Raw genomic sequence first — 20,407 nt, 5'->3', positions numbered from 1 at the left:
GCTAGCGGCTTTTAGATGGCCAAGCCAGCAGGATGGGCGCTGCAACTGGCCTCATTGGTGTCCTGGTGCAAGCTGGATGGAGGCAGGCAGCATCCCTGCTCCCCTGGGTGGGCACCATGGGGCTGCCAGGGTCCCGAAGGCTTCACGTCCTCCCCATTGTGGCTGTGATCTTACATTTCTGTGCAGCCCGTGGGACTCCTCTCCCTGGCAGGGTGGCTCGTGTCCCCTGGGGTCCCCATGTCCCCATCTGTTACCACCCTGTGCTCGCTCCCCTGGTCCCAGGAGGTGGCGGCAGGAGCAGCACCAGCCGCTCGTTCAGTTCTGTTTGTTTTGGTGCCAATTCATTAATTTTGAAAATCTAATTAGGATTCTGCAGCCCTCTCCACCCAGCACTCTCCTTGGGAGGATCCTTGCTGTCTCTGAGCTTTCGCTGCGCCCCCCAGTCAGCCCCAGCCTGGCGATTTGGGTCCATCTCCCCCCACTACTGGCTAATCCCACGCCTTTCTACGTGGCTAAAGCCCCTCGAAGCCCAGCAAATGGGAGGTGATATTTGACAATAATCCCTCCGCTCCCCAGGGCGGGCTTCTCATCTTACAGGTTATTAAAAAACCACGAGCCAGGCAGCGATAACTGCGGCACGGGGAGAGCCGAAGCACAGATTGCTGCTGGCCGGGCCTCCCCCAGCAGGAGGGGCTGCACGGCGTGGCTCTGCTCGGTCAATTTGGGTCTCCCGGAGCATCTCTGGGCAGAGCTGGAGCTGGGTTGGGCAGGGCTGGGGATGCAGCCAGACCCTGCTTGATGATGGCAGGATTTGGTGCGATCGGTGAGACGCGGGCACCAGGTTGTCTCCCTCTGCCAGGCAGGAATTTGGGGAAAAAATGCTTGCCTGGGAAGGGAGATGCTGCTGCTGCTCCTTCTCCTTGTGGGCTGAACGCAGAGAAGTGTTGCTTCCTCAGGGCTGGGCAGAGCGAGGCTGGTTTTGTCCCATGGGAAATTCAATCCGCCAAGGATCTGTATTTCCTTGAAATATTTTATTTTATTTTTTTCTGCAAAAATATTGATTTCCCTGCAAGTAGGCTCATTGCAGCTTAAAATGTTTCATTGCGTGGTTTGGGGGGTTTCTTTCTGGTTTTAAGTCAACATTTCCCCTTAAAATGTCACTCTGAGAAGGCTTCTTTTTTTAAGCAAAAGTCTGTGATGACATTTTAAGTGGAGAAGAAAATTCCTGCTTCGTTTCAAAATGTCATCGTAGAGTGGGGAGGGTTTTTCTTTTTCGTTCCAGCATTCCCCAGGGGAGAAGTGAAACGGTTTTGTTTGAGTAACCCCGCTCCCACCCCCAAATACAGGCCTTTTTAACTCAGTTGTCACCACCTCTGGAGGTGCTCCAGAAACGTGCAGGTGCAGAACACAGGAGTGCGGTGCAGTGGGGACCTCAGCACTGGGTTAAAGGTTGGACCAGGTGACCTCAGAGGTCTTCTCCAACCTGAACGATTCTACGATTCGATGGCGTTTTTGCAGTGGGGAAAACTTCTGCCTGGAGAAGTTGTGCCCCAGCTCCAGACCTCGGTGGGTGCTGGCACTGGTGGGACGGCTCTGGCCCAGCCAAACCTGATCCAGGGCCAGAAAATCCCCTGCTGCTGACCCCCAGCGGGCACCGTTTGGTGCTGCTGCCTCAGTGGGTACAGGACAGTTTCATGGTGCCCCAGGTTTGGAAGCTCAGCTCTTTCTGTTTTCCCTCTCCTCCTGGTTTTCTTTTATCAGGCTCGCCCTGACAGTAACTTTGCGCTGCTCTTACAGATCAGGCTAGAGACTGAAGTTATCTCACTTTTATTTATTAGGGCAATTATACCTAATGATTCACATGCTCGTGGAGAGTAATTACTCCCAAACACAGCACCATCGGTGTTCTTACCCAACCTGGGTACGGTGATTCACGCCTGCATCTCTCCTTACAATTCATCACACAACAGCCCCTGCCTTGCTGACTTTGTTCGGAGGCGTAGAAGCAGCGAGCAGGGGCCCAGCAGCACCCACCACGTGTGCATGGTTGGACTGGCTGCTGCAGCACCCGACCCGCTGAGCTGCTCCTGGCCTTGGGACAGACCCCAGCGCTGGGATGGAGGAAGGTTTCTGGGGGTGCTTTTGATTATTGATGCATCCCGGTGCTTTGCACAGCAGTGCCAGGGCAGTGTCATCAGCCAGAAGAAGCAAAAGAGGTTTGGGAAGCTGAGGGTTCGTGTGCTTTTCTGGCTAAAAGGAGCTTTGCCCTCCCCAGTACATCAGGGCCACCTTGCACGGGGCTGCGCTCGCCGCCCGCTCTCTTCTGCTGCCACCCCGTGCTTTTAGCCCCAGCTCTCCCCTCCTGCGGCTGCCCGAATCGATGCCGGGACGTGAGAAAAGAGGCAGGAAGAAAGGAGAGGCAAATCCTTTCTGCTGCCCCCGTTTGGCCTCAGTGCTTCTCCCCAGCCTTGCCTGGATGGGTTTCCACGGTCCCGGGGAGCCTGCACTGCGGTGCCCCCAGGGCTCGCTCTGGTCCTGCCCGCAGCAGCCACTCCTTCAGCATCCATCAAACGGCCGCGACCGGGGGAAGTGATCCCTGGTTTCATTCCACCCACGTCCACCTTCTTAGTGGAGAAGCTGTGTTTGTTCGCGCCGGTGTCTGGCCTCCTGTCAAGAGCTCCTGCAGGCAGCCTGGAGCTGCTCCTAATGGGCTGCCAGGGGATTTGCGCTCTGACAGTAGCGTGCGCCGGGCGCTGACAGCTCCCTGGAACGGCTCGCTCCGCCCGTGGGACTGGAAATTGCTCGCTCATCTTCTCCCCGGCGAGACAGCAGAGGGATGGACGGGGATGCTCTGCTTGGAGGGGGCTGGTTGCACGTGAGACCTCTTCTCCCCACCGTGCGTTTGCAATTTGGGGGGATGCTTGGAGCTGAAAAAGCCCGGGGACGGCGGTGGTACAAGCAGACGCAGGATGGTGAGGCTCTGGGACAAAACGGTGATGCTTGAACCAGCTCCAAGGGGACAGTCGTGCAGGGATGAGTCCCCTGTTAGCTGGGAGAGCTGGGAGCAAGCACCAACACCCTGCAGGACTCCCCCTCCAGCTGCTGTCCCCCGCCTGACCAAAATGCCACCTCTCTTCTGTTTAACACAGGGCTCCTCTGCCTCCCCGCGACAGGGCCCGGGGGGCTCCCTGGGTTGATCCCAGCCACCAGCTGCAGAGGGAACGGCCTGGAGCCCTGCCGGCGTGGAGCACCTCACCGTCTTGTATGGCTTTTTATTCCTATGTGATTATACATCCTGCCTCATATAGGGATTGAAGCCGTGCAATACGCTGGGGTCCTACAGCGGAGAGCAGCCCGTGCACCGTGGAGACGGCCTCGGAGGAGCCACCGAAGCCAGCCTGAGCTCCGTCCTGCACCCGGGGTTCCCGGGGTTGCCAGTGGCTTTCTGACGTGGTTGTGCTTCATCACCGAGGATGCGGGAGGTGGAGGGAAAGGAGGAGGAGGAGGAAGAAGCTGGGGAACGGCTGCAGCAGTGAGGGCTGCCCCAAATGCAGCGCTCCTCAAAGTTTCTCAAGAGGCCGCCACCGCTCTTTAAAGGTTTGCATTAAATCTGTCACATTAGCGAAAATAGTGGAAATTACCCAGCTTGTGGAGGAGATTAAAGGCAGACCCCTTCCGATCACTTCATAAAGGAAGGGCCCCATTAACACCTAGTGAAATATTAGCCATTAATCAGGCCCTGCGCAAAATAAAACCATCCACATTTATCATTATTGGATCCTTAATGAAGTGATAATGGGAATGCTGGGGAGCTGTGATATTAATGTCTCCTAAGAGGCAAGAGCAGAGCCAAGGGCAGCAGCCAAGATTTTTAATTTACTGCCAAAAGCTTGCGCTGTTAATAACACAGTTACTTCTCCCGGCCATTAGCACTGTTTGGCTACGAGCAGCCCACTTTGGAGAGCAAGCCCACCCTGTACACGTATGCCCCAGCTTTGCTCTCGCCCTTGCCCGTGCTTTTTTTCTGACAGCTGTCTCCATGCCTCCCGCACGGGGATGAGAGCAGGGAGCTGTTGGCCCAGAGGCTGGCATAGAAGAGATTTGCTTTTCAGGCGAAAAGGGCAGGGTCTGGGAGCATCAAAACCAAGCAGCTCGTGGTGTCCTTGCACTCTGTGACTTGTCTCCTTAGGCACGTTGCACCCTGGAGCCGGGATGGCGAGGAGTTGGCCCCAGCACGGCTCTCCTGGTGGAATCACTGCGACCAGTCCCACCCTTGGCTTCTTCCTTTCCCAAGGCAGGCTCAAGTGACGCCGGTGTCCCATCCAGGACAGGTACAGCCTCAGGTCCCCACCTGCAAAGCCATTGCTCCTGGCAGGCTGCAACAACCCAGAGACACAGCGGTGCCTGGCAGGTAAGTGGTGCTCTGTATCCTCGGATGCACCTGCTAACGAACAAATCTTTGCAACCCCTGACCAGCGCAGCCCAAATTTAGGCTGCCTTGTGCATGGGGTCTTCTGAAAGCAAAGGAAATACTGATCAGGGTGGCAGCATTAATGTGCGATTCTGTGCTTACCATCCTCTAGAGGAATAAAATGATGCCTTGTCTGTAAGGGATGCACACACTGAAGAGAGTCACGTCTTGCAGAGCTCTGTCCTCCCTGGACAGATGGATATGGCCCACTCAAGCAATCAGTCAGAAAAAAAGCTTCAGCGTCTCCAGGTAGAAACATGAGAAGATGAAGAGTGTCTCTGTAACCTGGGTGTCCTTGGTCAACCTCCCCCTGTCCTGTTACCTCCTCATTAGAAGAGAAGGAACAAGAATAAAACCGTGTGTGGAGGCCAAGCCAATGTAGATGTGAAACGCACTTCAAACAGTTCCAGCCTTTCAACAAACCTTTTATCAGCCTTCTCTCCCCACCGCTGCAAACTCCTTTTAATCGTGAGTGAAAAGCCACTGTTTAGAAAGCAAGGACACTGCTCGGGGTACGCGCGGCGTTACCAGCACAGGCATTTCCCAGGAGAAGCCAGCAAACGCTCACCCAAGGTCTTCTGAACTCGAGTGCAGCACAGCACAAGCAGCAGCTCCAAGGACTAGCACGGTGCTCAGCGATGTGGAAGGCTGCAGGCAGAGCACGGGGGCACGTTGGGTCCGTGGAGGTGTCCCCAAGCTGGCACACCAGGCCTGGGGCACTTCTGTGCTGGGAAGAGCTGGAGCTGGAGCCACTCGGGACTGCACCGCAGCAGCATCTGGCCCCAGATCCCTTTTTGGCTGTAAAGCTACTCGTGTCGGTGCCAGCACGCTGGGCACACAGCAAAAGCCAAATGATCTGAAGCCCACTGGAAACCTCTGGAGAAAATTGACAGCATGGAGCAGCTTCTCCCCTGCCATCGTCACCCAGCGTTACGGCAGTGCAGGTCTCTTCCAGCAGACCTCAAAGCCGTCTGCCAGCACCAGCGAGTTCAGGCATGTTGCAGGAGGCCTTCAGGCTCAGAGCACAATGTGGGGATGTGTTTCAACGCCAGGGGAATGACTCGGGTTTGAAATCTCCAGGCTTGTGCCGTGGCGCTTCCCCTGGGCTGTGAGCACGGACTGATCCTGGCTCTGGCTGTGGTCCTGTCAGTCCAGCAGCCAGCCTGGCACTGATACCGAGGGGAAGGGGCTGGCTCCTACAGCAGCCCTGCTGAAACCCCTACTTGTGAGATACTGGCTTAAAAAAAAAAAACAAAAAAAAAAACAAAGCGGGAGGTGTCGCATCCTGCTCAGAAACCCACCCTCCAATCCATCTCGGAGCGGCTCAGTGCTGCTGTGTAGCAGCTGCTCAATGACACCGCTACTCGCAGCGCTGGCAGGACGGTGTATTTATGGCACGAGATTAGATCAGCCACATGCAGTAGGCTTGTCTGTCTGGGAAGAGTCTGAGTCAAGCGTGTCCTATTAAATTAGGGCTGGATTTTCAAAGGAGCTCAGCTTCCACTTAGGCTCTGTGACAAATAGGCAGGTTTTTCAAAAGGACTTGAACGTGTTGGGTCAGACTGGCTGCTGAGCTGAAGTCCTTTGAATAGCGAGCCAAAACCATCGCCATGCCTGTTGCTACAGGCAGAGCCCTGCTAAAATTCAGCTCTACCGTGGGCTCCATGTCCTGGGAAAGCCATCTCATCGCTGCTCTGTGATAACCACGGCGTTCTCCTGTGCGTGGCAGAGCAGCTCCCCGTCAAAGCAAGGCTCCGGCAGCTCTGCCCTTTGATCAGCTCAGCAGCATGGGTCAGGAGAGCCGAGTGTGAAGGTTTCCTTGCCTTTTGTTCTGTAGAATTAGCAGAGTTAATCAGAGTGACAGCGACTTCTGCCTCAGCACAGAAGAAAGGTCACTGGCTCGGGCTGGATGCGTGACTGTTTTCCGGCCGGTTGGAAAACATCGCCGTGAAAGCTCTTAAACACACACACCGCTGGCACGGAAGCTCTCCTGGGATCAGCGGGGGTTGCAAAAGCCACAGTGGGGGCTCTCCCCAGCAGCCAAGCCATGGTCTCGCTTTCTTCATGTCTTTTAACCACAACCTCGCCATGCTCCGGAGTGGAGGGAGGCTGGCTGGGTCCAGGCTAAGATGGCACATGGGGTGCTGAGCCCCAGGGTGAACCTAGAGGCCTCCCAGGCCATCGCCACCATCCAGGCGCTGTGCTCCAGCATGAAAAGGGTCTTTGACTGCCTGAAGGTTGGCACGTGGAACAAGGAGATGCTGGAGGGATGCGAGAAGGGCTTTGTGGCCGCCTTCCAGGAGAGCCTGCGCTCCCTCAGCCACAACCTGGGTGAGCTGCAGTGTCTGAGCAATCAGGTTTTGCAGAAGGGGATGGATCATGCGACCACTGCTCTGTTGCCCTACCAGCTGCTTTGGATGCCCGGTGTGGTGGTCAGGTCTTCCATGACCTGGTTAAGAAGTTACATAAAGCTGTTCCAGGCTCCGTGCCAGCGCTGCAGGAAGTTCCTGCAGGATGGCCTGCTGCCCATGTGGAGGGATTTCCAAACACTTGGAGCTTTTCGTGACACTTGCAGGCAATAGTAGCACAGCCCAGCAGTTGGCACATGTGCAGAGAACAATGTTGGGCTGGGAAGAGAGCTGATGGTTTAATTGCTGGTTCTATTTCTGGCCCTTTCACCCTGCACTAAATGTTGGGGTTGCATTAATGCATTAATACACAGCAAGGCAGATGTGAGCCTATTGTATTTTGGAGGAGAGGGTAAAAATCTGTGTGTGATCGCTTGATGCTTCTCAGCTGAAATGGTGTATCTGGGGAGATCTGATATCAACGATCTTTATCCCAAATGTTATGGAAAATATCTGTGTATGGTTTGTGTTTTGAAACAGAATTTGCAGTGTTGAAGTCATTTATAAGCTTTAAATAAATTTTGTATTCCAGAACAACAACACAAACAAACAAAAAACCACAAGTGGTGTCCCTCAGGGGTCAGTCTGAGGACCGGTGCTCTTCAACATCTTGATCAATGACATAGACGATGGAGTCGAGTGCACCCTCAGCGAGTTCGCAGATGACACCAAGCTGAGTGGTGCAGTTGATACAAGAGGGAGGGGATGCCACCCAAAGGGACCTGGACAGGCTGGAGAAGTGGGCCCATGAGAACCTAACGAGGTTCAACAAGGCCAAGTGCACAGGTCCAGAGGAGTGTCACTAAGATGATCAGGGGGCTGGAGCACCTCTCCTGTACAGAAAGGTTGAGGGAACTGGGCTTGTTTAGCTTGGAGAAGGCTCTGGGAAGACCTCATTGTGGCCTTCCAGTACTTGAAGCATATGAACAGGAGGGGGAACGCCTGTTTGCATGTGTTGATAGTGATAGGACGAGGGGGAATGGTTTTAAACTAAGACAAGAGATTTGGGTTATATCTAACTTAATATCTTAGGAGGAAGTTTTTCACTCAGCACTCAGAGGGCGTTGAGGCACTGGCACAGGTTGCCCAGAGAGGTTGTGGATGCCCCATCCCTGGAGGCATTCAAGGCCAGGCTGGATGAGGCTCTGGGCAGCCTGCTCTGGTGGTTGGCTACCCTGCATGGAGCAGGGGGGTTGAAACTAGAGGACCTTTAAGGTCCTTTTCAACCCAGGCCGTTCTATTCTGTTCTGTGAAGCTGTCACAGTAGCAGTGGCTCTCAGCAGAAGTGCTAACTGCAACCTCCATGTCCACAACGTGACTGCTTGCCTTTCTCAGATCCCAATTACAAGTGCTTGACTGTTCCCAGTGCATTTGCTGTGGACATCCACTCGTGATTAATTAGTGGAATCTTTCTACCAAAGATATTAGCACACTTGACAGCTAGCCCTAATTTAAGTAGTTTTGTCTGCAGTGCTTATTGCCTCATTTACCCCTGGTCCTAATTAAACGCATCTGAATATCGGCAGAGGGAGCTTTCATGATCTATCCTTGGGTCTAATTAAAACAGCCTGGATATCCATGACATTGGTGCCTGTCAAGCCTGTCACCAGGAGGTGACGCCCGCGTTGGAAGTGGCTGAAGAAGGTATAGGAGTCGTTGTTGCTGAGGAAAGCCTCTGCATCGAGGCCTTCCTGGAATGCCTCGTCCACCAGCTCCGGGCTGCAGAAGGCCCCTGCTGCTCCTGTTGGCCCGTCCTGCCCGTCCGTTCCCCCACTGAGGAAGATGATCTCGCACCTCCCCAGGGGGCTGCTGGCCTCAGTGCCCTGTGCCCTGTGCAGCCCCAGCCCCACTCGCAGGGCCAGCTCCTGGTTCCTTCCTCCCTTCCCGGTTCCTCGAAGCCGAACCGTGGTTTCTCCGCCAGCAAGGATGCAGACTGGCTTTTCAGGCCCTAATCCTCGGAGGGCCTGCAGAAACTCGGCCAGGTTCAAGCCTGGGATATCTAACTCTGCTGCCAGCTGCAGAAGGTTCCCCCTCACCTCGTTGCCCAGAGGCCCTTCTCCAAGGCCAGCAAAGCCCAGGCAGAGCAGCTGGATCAGCTGGCAGTACAAAGCAGCAACGTGGCCGATGTCCCCGCAGACTGCTGCGCTCAGAATCAGGGCCACGTAGCCCAGGCCCTCAGCCTGGTGTTTGGCCTCGTCCAAAGCCAGCGTGTTTGATCCGATGATGACGTTGCAAACGTGGGAGTAGTCTTCTGGAGCAGCGCGCTTGGTGGGAGAGCTGGAGAGCACCGTTTCCACTGACTCGGGCAGGCTCTGCAGCAGGTTGTATTTGGCCAGGACCTGAAGGCAGTCTTGGACGCTGTGGGAGCTGGCAGCAGTGGGCCCACTCGCTATGATGTCCAGAGGGTCGCCGATCACGTCGGAAAGGATGAGGCTCACCACCTACCAGGAGCAATGGCAGAGGGTTATTGTGGAAGGCAGAGGCAGGTGACCATGCCAGAGTCGTGGCATAAGCACTGCTCTGAGTTACACTTGTGCTAAGGCAGATCTTGGCCCATTTTTGTTTTAGAGTCCTGTGAGAGTCACCTTGCCCTCCTTGAACCCAAAGACCTACAGTGTCTTTTGATGCTGGACCATTGTGTTAGAAAACAGCCAGCTCTTAGGCTGAGAACCTAGTACAGGCTGAGCCTACGTGCCAGTGATGGCACACACTGAAAACAGCCCCTGGGTGAGCTAAGGGTCAGAGCTGGCCTGGAAACACCGTGGGACGCAGCACAGCAGTGCACCAGCACATCATAAACTGCTGCTGGGGGAGGGCTGGGGACTGCTGAGTGGTGTGATGGGATGGCCAGATCTGAATCCCCCTCCCTACACACATCTCCCTGAGAGTTGGGATCCTCAGTGAAATCTGAGGCACAGCTCCAAAACACCATACATATGTTGTTCACTCAGTGAGGAAAAAAGCCCTGGGACTTGATTAAGTCTGACGGGTGATCTCTGCACAAGCAGACCCCTGTTACCTGTGCAGGATATGCGAGCCGGGCCAGCCCTCCACCCTTCAGCAAGGACAGAGTCTTCCGGACAGTGTTCAGCTCCTGTATGGCAGCTCCTCTGGAAGCCAGCATCTTTGTCAGTTTCTCTTTCTCTTCGAGGAGGATGGGAGGGATGGGAGCAGGCAGCAGGGCTGAACCACCCCCTAGAATGCGGAAGAGATGGCAGGGATTGAGCACGTTTTCCATCAGGACACGAGGAAAGCTGGGCTGCCCAACACCTGAGCAGGAGCAGCCTTTCCACGTGGTGGGGAATGCAGAGAAGGGCCAGTAATTACTATCCCCCCTACAGCAGACTACTAACGTGTTGCCACGCTGATTTTTAAGGGCTCCTTGGATGGGTGAGTGGGGACCACAGGCTTCAGGACTCACACGGTGCTCAGCATTAAGCACGCGGAGACACTGCCTGCTTTGCTGGTTCCATTTATTCAAGACGGTACATAAAAACACCAGCTATGGCTGCAGCAAGATAAGAAACTACCCCTGAAACTGCACTCAGCTAGGCCTGGGAGGAAAGAAAAGGGGGACAGAATAACAAGAGAAAGCACACCCAGGGTGACAGTCTTATCGATGGGAATTCTGACAGTGCAACTGATACACGTGGGCATTGGAAATGCAGAAAAGAAGGCAAGAAAAAAGACTAGAATGGAGAAGTGAAATGGATGGAAGATACAGAACAGAAAAGAGCAAGATCTGAACAGAGAGTGAACATGCACAAAAGTACAACCGAAAGCTACCGTCAAAAGGCAAAACCTGCTCAGAGGTTTGAGACAAATCAGCATCAATAAAACATGATGAGCAAGAAAAACAAATGCAAATGCCTGTGTTTCAGTCAATAGCCAGGGATCTAGCTGAGAGGCAGGAGCAGTTGGGGACCGGCTGCTGTGTGGGAGTGCACGTGCACGGGGAGCTGCAGCCGCGGGTAGATCCTGTGCAGGCTCCCTGAAGGGCTGAGGAGTCTCTCGGAGATGCTGGTAGCCAGAGGACAGGAGGAAACCCAAGGGAATCCCCAGCAAGCACAGCTAGCTGCCAGCCACTTGGGTGTCTGCCTAGCAGCACTGCGCTCCCTGCGCTGGATCATGCTCCAGCATCCACAAAGCAAATAGAGAAAATTACCAAGCAGAGACCAGGGGGTTTCAACAGAGCTGCTCCAACCCCCTGCTTGCATTTGCCCTGATTCACCCAGCTGAGCTCAGGCTGTGGCAATGTGTTTCCCAAGGCTAGTCCCGAACTTCAGCTTCCAGACTCACATCCCCACACAGATTCAGAGCTTGTGAATCAGTCGAGCACTGATTCTCCCAAGCCTGCACCTGCAGCTGTAAGGAGGGGGCAGGAAGAAAGTGTCACCCTCGCCAAAAGGTGAGGGCAGCTGACAGGCTGTGTGCCACCGTCTCACAGCAGTGGGCCCAGCCTGCACAGCTCAGCCTCTCCACAGTGCTGGGAGGCAGCCCGTCCTCTGCAGCAGCTGGCAGCCCCCTGCTCTCCCCTGCTGCACTCCTGGAGGAAAGTTTGTGGGAGAAGGGAGAGAAAAAATCACTGCGAAGGCCGGCACAGCACAGCAGTGCTGCACAGCCACATGCGGGCACGCATCTGGCTGGAATACAGCAGCAACAGGGGCCTTCAGCAGGGCCCATGCCTTGAGATCCCCACCTGAGATGAGCACGAGGAGCAGGTCGTCTGCTGTCAGGCCCTGAGCCAGCTCCTGAATGGCACCTGCTCCCCTCAGAGCCTCGGGGTCAGGGAGGTTGTTCCTTGCGCCTTCGATGACCTGGATTCTGCTGTGCGGCTTCAGCAGCATCTCCCTGGAGGGGTAAGGAAGGCAATCACACCACTGACACCAGCACCTACGCAGGCAGCCAGGCTGTCAGCTGGCTGCACCAGAGGGAAATGGCAAGTGACCAGGACAGGGAGGTGGCTTTTGCTGTGCATCTCTTCCCAAGGCTGGGGAGGCAGCGCAGTCAACGCAAAAGATTGTCACTGGTGCCACTGGGACGTGATGGAGCAATGGAGGTTGAAGGTCAGGGTGTGGTGGACAGGGTGGGCAACAGAGCAAGGGCAGATGGAAAGGATTCAGTGGGTTCACAGCAACATCCCCCAGAGGACAAACCTGGCAGTTTACCCCCACCCAAACTGCCCAGTCACAGGCTCCCTTACTGCATTCCCGCTCGCTGCAGGCTCTCCTGGATGCCTAGTGGCACACTGACGATCCCCCGAATGAGGTGGTCCCCCAGGATCTCTTCTGCAGCTGCTGCCATCCCCAGCACAGCCTTGCCAAACCCCACCAGGTACAGGTTCCTCTTCACAGGAAAGGCCCGGCCCTTCACTATCAGCTGTGGCCACCCGTCTCCCTGCAGCTTCACAGCCCTCTTCAGCATTGGGGCTGGCCGGACAGTGCCCACTGCACTGCGGAAGAGGGACAGCGCGTGCTCACGAAGGGACATGCTGCCTGGGTGGGGTGGGCTTGCACACACTTTGCTGACGAGGCCTCAGGAGCTCCGGCAGACAGCACCCTCCAGCCTGCAAGGGAAAGCATTTTGTTCACACTGTTCACTAGGAAAATAGACAGGGTGGTTACAGGGAGAGCAAGGAAGCCAAATCGTGGCCCGTGGAATGCTAGCTCCTGTTTACTCCTAAGATTACAGTGCTCAATCAGCTGCATTTTTCCAACCTCTCCCCAGGCAGGAGGGAGAGGACGGGGTCACATTCAAACTACCTGTCAGCTTGTGGTTCCCCTGCAATCTCATCGCCTCCCACAGGGAAGGTGAGCCCTGCCAGACAGCTTCTCTGTCATTGTAAATTTGCCACTGGCAAGCCATCATTTCGATGTGCTCACTGTTTGACACTTTTCCAAACCATGGAGGCTGCTCTCTGTCCCGGAGAGAGCAGGGCATCCGAGTGGAACAGCTTTTCACTACATAAACTCCCTTCCATGTGCTAGCCAAATGCTGACCTCATTCTGTGGCTGTGCATTGCCCCATTTCCCCCCCCAGTACCACATACAGACTTTGGAGAATCAAAACCAAAACCAACGTGCTTGTTGGCTGCTGGATCCCTTACTGCAGAAAGACCAGTGATGAGGTTTCCCCAGCACACAGCAAATTAACACAGGGCTCCATTCTCCTTTATTTTTCAGTCCTCTCATTATGCATTAAAGTCATATTTCGAGATCAGGTAGGACTTTGGATCCAGGCAAAGTTCCCAGCTGAGTCTCTGAAATTCTGTTTGAGCTAGTCTCCACTAAGTATTAGAATTCCACGCAGCAGATCTGAGCATGGACTGAAGAATCTCAGCTGCTCAAGGGCAAACAGTCACCCAGACAGAGGAAAGGCAGCTCCTGCCTGCATGCACGTGTCTGTTCCCTCACAGCACTTCTTCCCTCCATTAACTGGCAGCAAGTTTGTTGCTGGTTTCCCAGAACCAAAGACCCTTGTCATCCGCATCTCTCTAGCTCATGGTAATTATGGTGCAGGCAATTAGGGAAGGGTGCCAGGAAGCTGAGGCAGCCCTGGCAACACACTTAATCACAGAACCATTCAAATTACCTGCCAGTTAGTTCTATTTCTACTAAAAGGATATGTTTCAGTACAAGGCCAGTGTCTGGCTCCTCTTCTGCAGGAACACACAAGTTCAGAGGTCCCTTTGTCCTGATGCTCCCCTAGCACTGACAGGTGTTAATCATTAAGCCAACAAGCTTTCCAACAGCTCCTGTGGGTCTAAACCAGCCCTTGCTGCAAAGACAGAGGACAGACCCAAAGGCTCAGTGAAAAACTCCACCCAAGCTCCTTCTCAGGCAATGAAACTTGGGCACACTCTGAAATCCATTGGACAAACGACTCGCAGACAAAACCATAGTATGGTGAGTCATAGGTTTGCTGGAGAAAAAAGAAAAAAGATTCAGTGCTTAGGAGAAACATATTTTAAAGGCAAAACCCAGGGCAGATAAGCCACCTATCTAAGCTCCCCTTAGATACTGCTCCAGACTGTCTCTTCAATCATGAGAAGAGATGGGAAGGAGAAGGTGTACTGACCACTTTGTTACTAGGTTCCTAAATCTCATGGCAGCTGGTGCTGTAAGCAGTTTAAACCACTGAGCCTCAGCCATCTCACAATGAGGGCCTGAGTAACCGTGCTAATACCAGTGAAGTGAACCATGCACCTCTCAGGAACCGAGATTGGCATCTCCTTTCCCAGCAGGTCTCTAATTCACCTGGCAGCATAGTGCAATCAGAGAAAGGTGTTACAAAACAGGAGGTGCATGATGCTCCAGGTCGCCTCGTCCGAGTTGTGATACAGGGTTTACAGAGAAAGCTGGGAAAAAAAAAGGTCTAAATAGAGCCAGGCAAGTTTAAGAAAATAAAACCCCAAAGCTTTTAACAGGCTCTGTCTCTGCCTTGATGTTTCTGTGCATGGCTGACCCTGAAGACCAGGGGAACTGAGTACAACCAGACCTGCAACTGCGGATCCTGTCACATGCACCCTCCCGGCGGCTCCTCTCAGCTCCAACTCCAGACATGACACAGCAGGCGTGAGTCGTTTAAAAGCAATCCTCTCCTACTGGAGATGAAAAAATAAATGCCAGCTTAATTCATCTAGCACTTGTGTGCATACTGCTAATGCTTGCTCTGGTCTGGAAAGCATTTCACTACAATAGCAGGCATGTAATCTGTTTTCTGCACTCTGAACTCAGATTATAATTTAACCATCAAGGTCTCATCCAGAGTCTGTCTAAGTCAGTGCATGTCTTTCCACTGCTTCTGAAGATTTTAAGGCACCCCGTCACTGATACCAACCTCAGCGCACAGGTGTAAAAGCAGAATAAATCTGGCGCAAATCTCCTTGCATTCAGGGGTTATCCAACTACACCAATACAATGGAGAGCTGAATTTGGCACAGACCCATCAGCTTTGGAGGTCTCCGTGTGTAATTCTGCTCCCTGTCAGCTCTGATTAGACACGCAGGCTCACTGGAGGCTCCCCTTGGAATGGGGGTGCTACTAATGATGTCATGAATCCATTTTTATGTAATTTATTTATACGGTCTCAGGCACCAGGTACTAAATGTCATCAGGGAACAGCTATAAATCAGAGCTATGAAATCCAGTGTAGATATTAAAAAAAAATAAAAACTCCTACTCATTTTACCAGGGCTTTTTTTAACAACATCAAGAGAACTGAGTATCACCCCACACCCAGGGAGAGACAGCATAGGAAAGAAAAATAATCGAAATGGCAGCTCTCAGATTACCTCTGTGGATGGAGGGTATAGAAATGGTGTAACTGCCACTTACTGCTACTACTCCCCTTCCCACTGCTGGCTAGGAGGAATCTGGGCTGGAAAAAGGGGCTTATGATATGACCTACGTTGCTTCATGTAGTAACCTCAATTTCCCAGTTTCTCAGGGAAATCACATGGGGATGCACTATCCCTCTTCTCTCTGTACATACACTCATGCTATGGGCTCTAGTGGGGCTGAGGTTTTGTGTTCCCTTTGTCCCTGCACGGGACATTTTTGGCATTGCGGTATATTTAGAAAGGCTTTTAGAAAGTTTTCCACAAGATTGCACTAATCTTAGGAGGAAAATGATGCTGAGAATTACCTGTTACAAAGAGAGCTGGCAGACTGGAAGGGGCTTAGATCAATCCCCTCTAAATGAAAACTTCCTCAGCTTTCATTGGTGAATAATGTTCACCATCAACATACTTGTTTGCACGCACCACCATTATAAGCTTTTTCTTCATAGGACTCCTCCTAAGGCTGTAGAAACTTCCACTGGTAACTCTTACCACAAAAAGCAGCAAAACCCAAGCTCCTCATTTTCACCTTCTCTGGGAGAAGAGCTGCACCGTGATAAAATACAGGCAAAACACGCGTTTGCATTACCTTTCATTAACTTTTTAATTAAAGCAATTCTGCAGGCTAGGAGCCAAAGTCAGAAGGAGGCAGAAACAATCCAGCACCAGGGGCAGACACGTGGCAAGCTGCCAGGTAAATTGGATGGTGGCATGAGACCAAAAGCATGGGCACAGAGGGGAACAGTCGAAGCCATAAGCTTGGACTCACACTGGGGAGGAAAAGGGTTCACAAACGAGCTGCCTATGCAGTGAGAAAAATGAGCCAGTGCCAGACTGCGTGGCAGGTATTTGAAAGGTGGGAAAATATTCCCTTCTAGGGACTAGTCTGCCATCACTGAGCAGAGCTGAATTATTCTGGGTGCTGTGGTCAGAGGTTTGTTCAAGGGTTTGCGGCACAGGCTTGGGGTTTTCTTAAAGCTGGGTCAATTGGGCTTGCTGCAGGCTGATTCAGCCACACAGCCCCAGTTTCACGTGCTGCAAGATGTGAGGATGCCGTCTATGAACGCTCTGGGACATATGATTTAATTGAGATCTTCAGTGTTCTAAGGCAGTTTATTTCTAATGTCATCAGGACTTCTATGGTTTTCCTTTGGAGTGGCAACGATTGGTGGTTGGCCCATCGCGTACCGAGCTGACTCCAAAAGCCCTGAGGGGACTGGAAAAAAATCTCAGATGGCACTAGATCAAACCCCAATTGTTTGAGGATAATTTTGAGCTCAAGCTGTAAAAGACAGATTACATCTTTGTTACTGTAGTAAACTTCCAGATACAGCAAGTTTTAACGGTGTCTCTCGCTACTCGTTTTACTTGCTACATGACTTTCTTCTGGCCTCTTGGTATGTAAATTACCGTTAGACTCACCGAGGCTTACTGCTTCCATTTTTCATGCACTGCCGTGGGAGTTTACCTATGAAGTACAGCACAGCGTACTGCGTTCACAGACTTTACTGCGCTCAACTCCCATGTCCCCACTTACTGACACATCTTCTCTATCATTTGATATATCAAATTTAATTTGCCTGCTGAGCCCTGCTCCAACTCAAACTTGCTGTTCCAGATGGTCCCGAAAGCATCACAAGAAAATTTTCTAGGAGATGCACTGAACCCAGGAGGAAAACAAAGCAGTGAAGGTTTGTTCCAAGCGACTATTTGGGGAGGATTAGATGGGGGATTTTTCAAGACTAATCTCTTTAAATGAAAATTTCAGAATTTGATTAATTTTTTAATCTGCACATGGATTTGCATAAAATTACCGTGCTGCCTCATTCCCGCTTTATAAAAGAGAGCATGTCTAGGATGGACCAGCTGCTCACCGGTCTGCTACAAAGAGTCCAGCACACAAGTAGGTGTGCAGGGATGGGGTGCAGAGTCCTTAGTCACCATGCCCCTAATCACCATGGTGCTCCTTCAGGGTTCACTGGGAAAGAGGAAGATGGTGGACAAAAGAAGTGCCATGAGACCAGCTGCACAGAAAGTTTGCTAGGCAGGCAGGGGAGAAAGTAAGGAGTCTGAGCACCTTTGTTTCAAGAATATGCTGAGCTCTGGGGAAAAACCCAGGAGTCCTAATTTCCAATATACATTTTTCTGTATGTTTCTTGGAAAAGAAATCTGGTGCTCTTATGACTGATTTACTCACCACGAGAAGTGTCAACAGGGTTTCTTTGCCTTTGATGAGGAATGTAGCCTAAGGCCAAACACAGAGAAGTAAGTGTTCTGTTCAGCATTTTATATATATAGATCAGTATCATTAGTAAAAAAATTAACTGTATTTGACATATGCATCTTACTAGTTTTTCTAGGTCACACTCCCTTCACTCCCTACATACCTTTTGGAAATGTTTCTCCCTTGCACTGGGGATTGTATGGAAGAAAAATTTTTCACTAAAAAAATCCTTTTGTAGCTCTATGCAGAACGGTCCTACCCTGAAGCAAAGTCCATGCCAAGTCTACTTCCTTTCATGCTGCAATTTCTCAAACTCCCTATTCTGAGTCAACTTGCAATCACAGTTGAGAGTCATTTAAAACCTGGGGAAGGATCATAGTATTCTAGAGAAGGAAAAAAGTTGCCTGCCTTGAGGACTGAAATGGTTGAAAAGGGTCAAAATTCAGTACTGCAAAATACAAGGTCACAGTCTTTGGGATTAACAGCAAAAAAAATATGAGCTCCTTAGGTGGAAGTAACATGAGGAGAGAGAGCCAGGAATATTAATCAGTCAGGATGACAATTACAGCTGCCCTCTAGGCTGAGACGACAGGCTGTGGGGAAAGCGGAAAGCAGCAGATGTGATCTACCTTGACTTCAGTGAGACTTTTGACACCACACTCATTAGCAAGCTGAAGAAGTTTGGGCTGGGTAAACGCCCTGTTATGCTGGCTGAAAAATAGCTCAGCCACTGGGCTCGGAGCACAGCCATCAGTGATTCTCTGTCCAGATGACAGCCGGTAATGAACAGGGAAGACCTAGGTCTCTGTTGGGATTTGTGTCGCCCCATTGCTTTATTAGTAACCTGAGGGCACTAAGTATTTAGTAATTAGAACTAATTATATATTCTATATATTATATATGTGTATATATGTATTTTGTATATATAAAACTACAATTAATTAGTTAGCTGGAGGCACAGTTACCAAAGAGTGCTTCTTCAGTAACTTTGTGGCTGACTTAATTTAGGGAAAGCGCTGACATACTGAATAGTGCAAACACCTTCCAGAGGCACCATGATGATAAACTTTAGGTTAGGGCCAACAGAAACCTCACAATACTCAGCAAGAAGTATGAGGTTTTGCTGCTGGGGCAGAATCTCTGTGTATCAGGGCAGGCTGAGAACCAACTTAGAAGCAATCTGCCAGCAGCTACCACTACCTGAAAGGTAGTTATGAAGACAACAGAGATGAAACTACTTCTTAGTAGTGGCAGAAAGTATTAAATGGCCACAATTTGTGACTCAGGATGTTCACGCTGGATGTGAGCAAAATGTTCTTTACAGTGACCATAGCACAGCTCTGGATCAGGCTGCCCAGAGAAGCTGTGGTCTCTGAGCTAGAAGTCTTTCAGGATTTGGCTAGACAAAGCCGTGGTCAAGCTAGCCTTGTGTTGGTGATTGTCTGGCACTGAGCCGGAGGGTGGAGCAGGCAGCTCCAGAGGTCCCTTCCACCACCACTTCTGAGATTATACACAATCTCAGAAGATAATCTCAGAAGTTAATCTCAGAGATAACCGCAGGGACTCCAGAGCATCACGTTTAGCTTCAAGAGCCCATAAAGAGATGCCAAATTGTGGGACACAAGTTCTCTGCACAGGCCTTCAGTCATAACTGTCACCCACTGAGAATCATCACTCCCAGAAGAGTCCAACAAAAATGTATTCACCTGAGTAGCATTGTTTCCAGAAACATCTCTAGGAAATTAACATCCACCCATCTGAGCAAATGTGAGCGTGGGACTGTTTGTATTGTGCAGGTTACAGTGGTACCTAATATAGAAATGCATAGGTAGAATGACTGCATTTGATCAATATTACTCAAGCAGCAATTAAGCCTTTTTTCTATTAACTAGTTTTGCAAGGGCATCATCCATACTTCCTACCTAATGTGACATTTTGCTAGGAGATCCAATTATCCTGCCAGATAAATTCCAGCTTCGTATAAACTGACAAACTAAGCTCCAATGATTGGGAAGAAAGGCAGAAGAAAGAATAAAAAGGGAGTGACAAAATATCAAATCAACAACCCACGGTGTTATACAACTCTAAAACTTGGCTAAGTATTGTAGGTGTTTTGAAGTAAATTGTCTTATGATGGTATTGGTGAGTCATCTTCTGGGCCCACATGAGATAATCCAGGCTTTCATCATGCAGTTTACAGTGTGCAAGAGGCATGCTGTTCTGAACTTCTCTGAAATCTTTCATTACATTAAAACCGATTGTAGGTTTCAAACTGACCTGTAATGGAGTAGCTGACCCCGAGACCCTCTGAAGTAATGAATGTGTCTTCTGTTGGGTCTCCCTAAGCTCCAGTGTTAAAATCTCGCGTCCATTCCAGAGTAAAGCTCAGTGAATCATTCTGACAGGCCGATCAGATCACAATATGAAGGGGTGAACCAGGCTAGATGTCAAAACCTGTAACGGTGAGCCGTAGGAAACAAGTGGTAAGAGCAAGTTATCTCAGAGAAGATTTTTATTTCACTGACTAAATCACACATGCACGTAAAATAACTGAACGTGTCTGACATGTGAACAGCCCTCTAACAGCTCACAGACTTACTGTTGTTTGTCCACAAGAGGGCAATCTTATTCTGAAGCAAACCGTTCTGGAGACTACGGAAGGAAAATGCAGTTGACATTTATGAAGTGATTGGGGCTTTGGCGGTGGTGGTTTTTTTTTGTTTGTTTTGGTTTGTGTGTGTTTTTTTTTTTTTTTTTTTTTTTTTTTTTTTTTGTTCTTGTTGTTTGTTCTTTTTGTTTGTTTGTTTGTTTTGGTTTCAGTCTGTTTCCTGGGGACTGACACAACAAAAGACCTGGTTTTCTTCTAAAATACCAGGGTGCTGGAAATCTTCGTGGTGGTTGGGGATTCTCACCGCTCTTCTCACCTCTCTCTTCTCACCCCAGGAATAACTCTTTGAGGCGTC

The 20,407-nt window shown here is 51.0% G+C and overlaps 1 protein-coding gene and 2 long non-coding RNA genes across 11 annotated transcripts; 2 read left to right on the top strand and 1 right to left on the bottom strand.

Annotated features, from left to right (window-relative positions):
- The first annotated feature begins 3,231 nt into the window (after nt 1–3,231).
- Nucleotides 3,232–7,185, top strand: LOC137862634 (uncharacterized). The gene is made up of 3 exons (XR_011100440.1): nt 3,232–3,597; nt 4,190–4,411; nt 4,584–7,185. It is a non-coding gene; the product is annotated as an uncharacterized lncRNA (long non-coding RNA).
- A 1,227-nt stretch (nt 7,186–8,412) lies between these two features.
- Nucleotides 8,413–19,863, bottom strand: GLYCTK (glycerate kinase). Of its 8 annotated transcripts, none has more exons than XM_068694874.1 (7): nt 19,722–19,861; nt 17,418–17,465; nt 14,377–14,482; nt 12,083–12,445; nt 11,579–11,730; nt 9,899–10,074; nt 8,413–9,320 (listed from the first exon to the last, which is right to left on the bottom strand). In XM_068694874.1, exons 4-7 carry the CDS (start codon nt 12,367–12,369, stop codon nt 8,415–8,417), a joined length of 1,521 nt encoding a protein of 506 aa, XP_068550975.1. In that variant the 5' UTR covers nt 12,370–12,445; nt 14,377–14,482; nt 17,418–17,465; nt 19,722–19,861; the 3' UTR covers nt 8,413–8,414. The 8 variants fall into 8 exon arrangements, with proteins under 8 accessions (XP_068550975.1, XP_068550976.1, XP_068550979.1 ...); XM_068694875.1 differs by having other exon boundaries at nt 14,377–14,479; XM_068694878.1 differs by lacking the exon at nt 17,418–17,465 and having other exon boundaries at nt 14,377–14,479; nt 19,722–19,863.
- LOC137862635 (uncharacterized) lies at nt 13,658–14,520 on the top strand. Of its 2 annotated transcripts, none has more exons than XR_011100442.1 (2): nt 13,658–13,784; nt 14,351–14,520. It is a non-coding gene; the product is annotated as an uncharacterized lncRNA (long non-coding RNA). The 2 variants fall into 2 exon arrangements; XR_011100441.1 differs by having other exon boundaries at nt 13,660–13,784; nt 14,306–14,520.
- Nucleotides 19,864–20,407: the final 544 nt, after the last annotated feature.

Source organism: Anas acuta, chromosome 11, assembly GCF_963932015.1.
Source record: "Anas acuta chromosome 11, bAnaAcu1.1, whole genome shotgun sequence".
NCBI lineage: Eukaryota > Metazoa > Chordata > Aves > Anseriformes > Anatidae > Anas > Anas acuta.
This window is presented reverse-complemented; position numbering and strand designations above follow the sequence as displayed.